The sequence below is a fragment of the Thamnophis sirtalis genome, unplaced genomic scaffold, assembly GCF_051295495.1.
Source record: "Thamnophis sirtalis isolate CommonGarterSnake01/CBP01778 unplaced genomic scaffold, rThaSir2_p1.2 scaffold_11, whole genome shotgun sequence".
In the NCBI taxonomy this organism is placed as follows: Eukaryota; Metazoa; Chordata; class Lepidosauria; order Squamata; family Natricidae; genus Thamnophis; species Thamnophis sirtalis.
Genome location: NW_028261391.1, coordinates 45,233,312 through 45,242,862, shown reverse-complemented (window position 1 = coordinate 45,242,862; position 9,551 = coordinate 45,233,312). Strand labels below are relative to the sequence as shown.

The following is a 9,551-nucleotide window of genomic DNA, read 5'->3' as shown; positions in this document are numbered from 1 at the left end:
TACACACTGAGGTTGGATGAGTTTATGTGGCCTACCACTTTGTGGTTGCTGTCGTTCCCAAACACTTCCACGTTCTTATAATACAGCTGACAGTTGATTGTGGAATATTTAGGAGCGAGGAAATTTCACGACTGGATTTGTTGCACAGGTGGCATCCTATCACAGTTCCACGCTGGAATTCACTGAGCTCCTGAGAGGGACCCATTCTTTCACAAATGTTTGTAAACACAGTCTGCATGCCTAGGTACTTGATTTTATATACCTGTGGCCATGGAAGTGATTGGAACACCTGATTCTGATTATTTGGATGGGTGAGTGAATACTTTTGACAATATAGTGTATGTTAAATGGGTGGTTATATTAAACAAACAAACAGGATGATTAGGTTGCAGTAGCAGAACTATAGGTGGAGAAGCTGATGTGTACGTATGTGCATTTGGGTGAATGCATGTCAATGCGGATTTTTCACTTGAAATAAATAAAAAAATCTTATACTAAAATACAGACATGTTGGGTGGGGAGGAGATAGATAAATTAAATAGCCTAAGTCTTTTCTTTAACCAACCTATCACAAGGCAGGTTTAGTCGTTATAGTTAATATATTTGTGCCCTGGCAACTATCATTCCATTTACTTAGTACTGTAGCTCCACAGAGAAACCTAAAAGCAATTGTGAGGACAGCTATAAATTAATAATTTTAAGACTTATTCAGATGTTCAAATAGATTTGTGGAAATTCTAAACCACATCCCATCTTAATCTCTCATTACCACTCAATATACAACACCTCCCCCCCCCAAGAGTCTGAAACTCTATCAGAAGGAGTCAATGCACGTGATAAGGCAATGAAAAGGTGTAGCTGAAATAGGCAACTCTCAGCTTGTGAAACAAATGCTGATTCAAATGCCATCACCCTATTACTGTTCGTCAGCAAAATTTCGGCAACAAAAAAATCCAATGTTTTGGCAGCATGTTTTATTTTGATTTACAAATTAAAATAAATGGGAATGGAAGTTGTTTAAAGGAGGCCTGAATTTCCCATTTTTCAGGGTGATTTTAGCTTTTGTGGTGAGGAGGAGGAAGGAAGCAGGAAACCTCTAGAAGCAAACCATTTTTTCTTCAAACCTTAAAAGCAATCTCACTTTAGTCAAGAAATGGCAAGGGTGGGGTATTTTTCAAGGTTTGGGGGATGGGTGGGTTTAAAGATAGAGGTAGAAGCAGAGGTTTAGAATGAAAAATCCTAAAAGTTTGGAATTGACACATTTTCAACTCCTATTTTTTCTCCAAAATAAATGTTCAAGTCTAGGCTTTTGTTAGATGTTAAAGGTCCTAAAATAAAGATTATGCAGTCTGTGTATTTATATCAGCTATGATATACCAGATATACTAGCTATGTACCAAGGAAATATAACTAGTAGCAGTAAGTAATATTACTGCCCAAATGATTCACAAAAAATACATTGCATGCACAAAAGCCATGGATATTGTAATCCCTTCCAACCCTTTACCGAATATTAACAATAGCCTTTTGAAGGTGCTGTTCAATGAAACAACTTCTGTAGTCTTTCTTCTAGAAGATGTCCTTTGCATCTCTGAACTCATAATTCAATACTAGGAATAGATGAGTTCATCAGTGGTGAAGGGCACAGGGTTTTCTCCAATCTGTTCTAAAGAGTAAAAATTTACCCCAAATAACACTCCTCTCTGAATTGAAATCTCTCTGATTATCATTCTGTTGGTATGAATGGCCAAATTAAAATGCATTTATATATGTTAATCCAATCATATTTGTTTCCAATGGCAGTGGCTTGGGGAGAAAGAAAATAATATGAATTTGGGGAAATACTGTACTGCTCCTCATCCCCCAAAGAAATGGAGGCTCAAATATTAACTTGACCACACGTTACAGATCAAAGAATAGATCTATAGATAATGCACAATGCCAGAATCATAGCCAACTTTTAATTTTCCAACAAAGCCCAAAGTTGTGTGTGCATTCTTTATATATAATGCAAAAAATTAAGTGCCTCAGTTATCATTTTCATTAAAAACGGCTCAAAAATAATTTCTGCAAAATAATGAGAAAAAATTGACAGAATAATTATGCAGCTCTAGTTTGCTTGAGTTATTTCATTTGATGGACAGGAGTATAGAATTTATAAATACATTTCCACCTCCCAAATAAATATTTCTTTAAAATAAGTCAAAAGTGATAAAAGTAGACAAATTATAGTTTTAATTCTGAATTTCCAATGAAGTACTTTATTGGAATACATAAAATGTGAACTGACTTAAACAGTTGCAATCACTGTGGAATTCACAGAGGTTATTTTTGATAGAAAGGACAGTGACAAGCCTGATGAGAGCCCTCAATTACCCTACTTGTATGCAGAGAATCCAAGGCTGACAGGCCAGGAAAAAGTGACGGACTCTAGGGCAGGAGCTCAATCAACCTTCTGGGTACAGGAGGAACTGGCTTCTTTTGATGCACGAGAATGGTGGAAGTAAAACCATAGGATGTTTTCCCTTATTGCTCCTTTGGGGAGAAAAATCACTGATACATCTTAATATCTTCATTCCAAGGTTTTAAAGCATGGCACAATGGAATAGTAAGAATAAACTCATAGAGGTAATCTCTCAACTAAGAAACCCCAGAGAGCAAGAGCTTTAGGTTGGGCAACAAGACCATCCTGAGGTGGAGTTCCGGCAAGACCGTTAGAATAGGAGGCCTTGTGCAGAATGAAGACAGAGCCAAAGTGTTAATTTCAGCACCAACTAAAATGGACCTAACAATATACATGAGCCGCAGATTCAAAGCATCCAAGTATAAATTTACATAAAATAAGTGTTCAGCCACTGTTCCATATTATCAAGATCTTGGTTCCTGTGCCCCTTTCTCACTTCAGTCTTCAGTCTTCAGCAGTCTTCAGAGAACCATTAAGTATGAACTCTCTAAGCAACACTCTTCTGCTCTATTCTTGCTCACTCAGTAAACAATTCTTATCCCTACACAACAGTTGTCACAAAGAAATTAAAAAAGAGAAATAACCCCTGCCCCTTCTTTCCCGCTCCCAATGCAGCCTATATTGTTAATTCTCTATGCTCAAGAGTATGAGGCAAGTCCAGGCCTTCCTTTGATCTTCTCTTTAAAAACAAAACAAAACACAAACAAAACCACACAGTAGAGTTAGACTGTTCCACATCCGGGAGCTATTCTGCAGGAGGTGATACGGTAATACCAGGACTAGTTATGAAGCAAGAAGACAGCTTCAGGAGATGGTTGAAAACTCTTTTAGCAGGGCTTCCTGGCTAAGAGTGTTGAATGCCAGATTTCGCCGTACATTGATGCTGATGGACCGAACCTGTAGGATACAGAACAATCACTATAATATCATTTTCGCCGTACATTTGACCAAATATTCCAGCATTAAGGAGGCCTTGAAAAGACCAGTGTTCAATGCAATAAACTGTTTTGCATGGAAGTCCATATTTGTTAGTTGCAGTTTATATTACCACTAGAGGCAAAAAATGAACTTATGTGATTATAGTGTAGTGTTAGCCACATAAAAAACTTATATGAAAAAAGAAACATAACCCAGTGTCAAGGCTTTGTCTACAAGCCCAGTTAACCCTAAGCCGTGGTCCATTCATTCAAGAAGTTAATAGACTCTTCAAGAGAAAATAGAAAAGCAAAGGAGAGAATTAAACTAGAACGTAGGTTTTTTTTTAAGTGGTCAAATTATTAAAGTTTTGTAAGTTACAGGGTCTGGCTTACTTTAAAAAGTTAGTTTTGTACAGATGTTTGTATCAATCTTAGTCATTTCCCAATGCCCATGATTGCAGGACTTTTACAAGCTGTGGGCTGGTATATGGTTACCTCCCTGAATTTACCTCCATGTGATTCTGCTCATTTCCCCAAAACTTTGCTTCATACTGTGGGTTTCCTGAAATGTGTGGCCAAGCAGAGTTTTGGGGAAATGAGGAGAATCGCATGCAGGTAAATTCAGGAAGTAACCATTTACCAAGAGTCTGGCCCACAGCTTGTAAAAGTCCTGCAATCATGGAAACTGGGAGATGACTAAGACTGATACAAACATCTGTACATTGGAAGAAATGTGAGGAGGCAGCTTTTGCATCTATCTATTATGTTATCATTCTGCACATTTTTTATTTATGTTGTTTCTACATTGGTTTTCCTCCTGGAGAGCCCAGAGTGCTTTACGAGAGAACAATGAAAAACAATCTTAAATAAATTAATTAGAAAAGTACACTTTGTACAAAAGGTAAACCGTAGAAGAGTGATCCCACATGCTTTGATGTTAGTTAGTAACCTATGTGACAAAATCTTATGAAAATATATATTCTAGAGAAAGTGCTTGGTATTTGTGAACCTAAAAGAAAAAACATTGTGATGGTAAAAAGAGAAGGATGGTGTTTTGTCAGCAGAGGGTTACACCGGATCAGCTTGATTCCTTTCTTCTACTTTGAAAGTGAACTCAGGAAATGAGGTTGTAGCTTTCAGTAAAGGGTTGGCTTGGATGAGGCAAAATTAGTCTCTAGGGAAATAGAGATAAATATTCCTCTATAAATAAATTAAACTGGTTGATGTTTAATCATCAACTGAAAAATAATGAAAAAGACTTTCCAGTCCCTCGTTTGGGCATGCCACATATTAAGAACGAGAGAGAGAGAGAGATAGAGAGAGAGAGAGACTTTTGTTGGCAGTGACATGAATTATTCTAAGTGATAAAGAATTGAACTATTAGCGTTTATCAGAACAGTTTCTTCAAAGAACAATTTCCATGAATTAGGAAAAAACAATGTCCTCATTTTAATCAAAACAAAGATAAAGCTCTTCAGCTAATGAATAAAAGGATATAAAAAGAAATAGTGACAGTGGCCAAGGGAAAAGAGAGAGAGAACAGAGGCAGCGTATTTGCTCCCTCCTGTCCTCAAATACAGCATTTGAGGAGAACAGTGCTCCTGCCACACGGATGAGCACAAGCATGGTTGTTTCCATGTAATTTAGAAAAAGGTCACTATCATGATACTTATATTTTACAGATGAAAAGCTTTAATGGTAGCTAGCAGCCATTGTTCTATATTTGCAATGAGGAATATAGGGATAGCTTAACAAAGAATGGCCAAAAAAGGACAGGAAAAAATGGAGTGGAAAAAACTTTTTGAAGCAGTGGGGGAAGAAGAAACTTGTTGTTGTTGTTAGTTGTGAAGTTGAGTCTGACCCATCGTGACCCCATCAACAACGTTCCTCCGGGCCTTCCTGTCTTCTACCATCCTCTGGCAAGCTCAATCGTACTGCTTCAGTGATTCCATCCAGCCATCTCATTCTCTGTCATCCCCTTCTTCTTTTGCCCTCAATCTTTCCCAGCATTAGGCTCTTCTCCAGTGAGTATTTCCTTCTCATTTGGTGGCCAAAGTACTTGAGTTCTTCAGGATCTGGCCTTCTAAAGAGCAGTCAGGGTTGATCTCCTCTAGGACTGACCGGTTTGATTGCCTTGCAGTCAAAGGGACTCGCACAAGTCTTCTCTAGCACCATAGTTCAAAGGCCTCAATTCTTTGGTGCTCAGCCTTTCTTATGGTCCAACTTTCACAGCCATATATTGCAACTGGGAAAACTGGGAAATAAGAAACTAAGCTGCGCCTATCAATGAAGATTTGTTGAAGTATCCCCTTGAAGTTGTTTCCCAAAGTAGCACAATTCCTCCTGACTAAAGTGACTTTTGCAAATTCCTGTTGCCGCTTCATCTCAGTGAGGTAAATGGCCTCATTTTCACAGGGCAAAGCATCTTGTCAAAATGTATCAAGGCTGCTTGCATAGATCCAATAAGCAGTCAGTTCTTGGTATATCCTATTCTCTAGTGAGAATAGGATATCCTAACAGAGCATTTGAAATTACAGCATAAAGTCTGCTTGGGGAGAAAGCATTTTTATTTCTGCTTCATCAAAAGATCTGTTGTAAAATGCTGAACTAGGAAGCATGGGATATCTCTGCCTTTGGAGAGAAGTCTTCATGTGCGTGTAAAAAATGTAAAAAAAAACAGATCTCTAAGACATATTTCCAACTTTCTTCAAGAATTCAAGGAAGAGCTAATAAGGGGTCTTTATCTTTTTGGGTGTTGATGACAAGAGGAATTGATGTAATTGCCACTTAATACAATAGGATACTGGCTATGTAATAGTATACATGTGATTGTATGTATGTTGTTATGAAAATGGAAAATAAAAAAGTATGTATTTAAAAAAAAGAATTCAAGGAATCCCCAAACAAACAAAAATAAAACATGTATTTAAGTATACTTGCCCACCATCTGACTGAAATAATGATCAGGCTTCTACAGTTATATAATTCATACATTTTGTGAATATACAGGTTGCTTTTGTTGCATTATTGCTGCAACTGTAAGCTTGATCATGAGCCAATTATATGATCCTTTTATGAGAGAGTTAAAACTCACCAGCTCTTTAAAGAAAGAGGCTTCTTTGTGTTGTTCTGAGTATCGCTCATATTGGTCAAGCCCATCCTGTAATTTTAAGGTCAGTGTATCATAGTTGGAGCGCACCACTTCCAAAACCTGCATCCCAAAAACACAATGGAAATTAAACATCAACATGCTGAATACTATTATATCTGAAATATATAACCGCAAGTTCATACAGTTCTCTACTGGGAACTCAATTCCAAGATTACAAAAGTCTCAAATCTGCTGAAAAAAAGAGAGCAAATGATTACAATTATATTAATTAAAGTAATTAATTCAATTAGATATACAGTACGTGTCAAAGGTGCATTATGGCTTCCATTTCCAATTTGATTTATAGTCCATAGCATTAGAAATGCCCCCATCCTCATCAATAAGTCTACTGGATACTAAATTGAGAGGTTAGGGCAGTGATGGCTAACCTTTTCAGTCCTGAGTGCCGAAAGCGTGCATGCACACCCATAATCCAATGAGACACCCCCATGTGCGACCCACACCCCGCATGTATGAACCCCTGTGTGCAACCCACACCCTGCCTCTGTGCATGCCCATGTATGCCCCCCATGCATGCGCACACACCTCCTGCATGTGCATGCATGGCAGAGACCTGAAACAGCTGGCCAGTGGGGGGGCACGCACATGTGCAGCAGAGCTGAACTGGGGTGACGGCTCGTATGACCGCAGAGGGGGCTCTGCGTGTCACCTGTGGCACGCGTGCCATAGGCTTCCCATTACGGGGTTAGGGATTCTCAAATTCAGTTAAGCAAATTAAAACCCTGAAATCCTATGAAGCATCCAACATAATAAAACAAGAAAATTTAGAAAAGACAGATCAGAAGATGGAAACTTTCTAAAATGTATTTTTAGATTGTCTTTCAAAGGTATGTGGAGATATTCCTACAACTATTCTACCTTATTTACGTTCTCCAAGTGCATAATTTCACAAAGATGAACCTTTTATCAGAGGCATTATGAAATAAAAGCTCAATTGCAGGAGAAAGAGCATTTTAGCAACAGTTTCTTGGCAGCTATGCCGCAATCTTTCAATGATGACAGAATTGTTTATAATTACACTTTTAAAATTATTCCTTTACTTAGTTTTAAACCTATTTTCTGTTTTGTTTGTATTAATTGCATATTGCTTTGAAATGTCAAAAAAACTGATGCATAAATATATAATTAACCCTACCTCTAAAACTGCAGAAGTAATTACTATGCAAAATAATAACCTATCAGTACCCTGATTCGAACATAGCTTGCAAATACCTAGCCCTCTGGCAAAGGTTCTGGTCCTGGGAAAGGAGGAAAGAAAAAGGAGGTCGAAGCAGCAAGATGGATGAATTCCTTTTCAACGGCAATGAGTATAGCAATGGAACAGCTGAAGGCCCAGGCTAAGGACAGATTGACATGGAGAAAATCTATTTATATGGACACTAAGAGTCGGCACCAAGTTGACAACATATATGCAAGCAATCAATCAATTCCATGAAAAGCAACATATAGTAATAGCAGATAGCATCACTTTATCTCAGAATGATAGAATTTTATATCTGCTTTCCTAAGAGATAAACAGAAGAGAAAATGGAACTTCTCAGATTAAGTCAGATAAACCTTAAAACCTACTCAAGTGAATGCAAATCTGCCTCCATTCCAGAATCCTGGGTCACATAGAAAGAATTTGTTTTTTAAATAATTTAGGAACAAGTGTACTTTAATTATGAAAGGGCTGCTAAATGACAGTTCCTCCTGTCATTATGAAGGCCCATAGGTCCTTATTTGCTGACATGAATGTCCAGAAAGTACATGCCTGACCTGAAAAACAGAGAAGTTTGCCCATTTAGGCATATTCCAGTTTCCTACCACGCCATTCTCTGCCAAGCAGCAGTTACTGATACAAGGAATACATGTACAAACATATCCAGACTTCCCTACTCTTGCCATAGACTTCAACAGGATATTGCCAAATAGAATTTGCTGCCTAATACTGCACTCCATTTCCCAAACAATGCACAGACACAAAGGAATGAATAAAAGTTGATTCACTGCAAGATTACTTTTGAATAGTTTGTCAACAATCCTGCTGCAGGAGAATATGCTGCCGGCTTCGCGAGCAGGCTCATTTAATTCTGTTGTCAGTTTTATTGGCAATGAAAAAATTACCCAGCAAAAACCACTATGCCTAAATTCAATTGACCATTTTCTTGCATATCTGCTGAGACTGTGATAGGAATAGGAATAGTAACTTACAGTGAAATGCAACTACCCATGAGAGACTAAGCATAACAAATAACACTCTCCACCAAACAGCAAAATAGCGGGCGATCACCAGAACTTCCATTAATCACATCTCTCTGTCCTTTTCTCAAACAGAGGGCTTTGGATAATATGCAATAAGCCTCAGAGTTGAGGGGAAATAGATCTAAAAGGCCAGGGGAACTCTGGCAGAATTCTTCTGGAGTTATCCTTTAAGACTACAAACTGTCTTGGCCTGGCATCCATATGGATGGTATAAGGTTAAAGATTAATGTTGATTTTAGAAATCAACTTTATTAGGTGAGCCATTTTGAGAATTTGGAATAAATATGAGACTATGCTCCAAAATATCTTTATGGCTTTTCCTCCCCAAAACATATTATAGAAAAGGGTCAGTCAAAAAAAGTTAAGGTGTGCAGATGTATTGGAATAGTCCACATATGGTACTAAATTAAAATCCAGAGAGCACCTGGCACTAAAAGGTTGCAACTGTCAATGGTTTTCATATTTGCAACTCACGGAGGGATTTTAAAGTTGGTAAGAAAGTGTACAATTTCAAACATGATAAAACTATGGAACAATGGAACTGTACAAATTATGGCCACCTTATCACTAAAATATATAAGGTTTTGTTAAAATCAGAAAGAGAAGATGAATTATGTAAAAGTTGTATGAAGAACTGGACAAAAGGAATTCAATCTAAAATACCAATTGATCAATGGGAAAATATGTAGATAAAGGAAGTGAAATTTACTTTATGCTTTAACCTCAAAAAGAATTTCTGTATAGATTGTATTTA

General features: G+C 37.6%; 1 protein-coding gene across 1 annotated transcript in view; it reads right to left on the bottom strand.

Annotated features, from left to right (window-relative positions):
- Positions 1-2,220: 2,220 nt before the first annotated feature.
- The window catches only part of ARMH3 (armadillo like helical domain containing 3), a 143,170-nt gene continuing 135,839 nt past the window's right edge, over positions 2,221-9,551 (bottom strand). Inside the window, exons 26-27 of the mRNA XM_087725723.1 lie at positions 6,476-6,592; positions 2,221-3,361 (exon numbers count right to left, since the gene is read on the bottom strand). Of these exons, the coding sequence (XP_087581849.1) occupies positions 3,269-3,361; positions 6,476-6,592 (210 nt within the window). The 3' untranslated portion in view covers positions 2,221-3,268. The remainder of the gene's footprint in view (positions 3,362-6,475; positions 6,593-9,551) is intronic.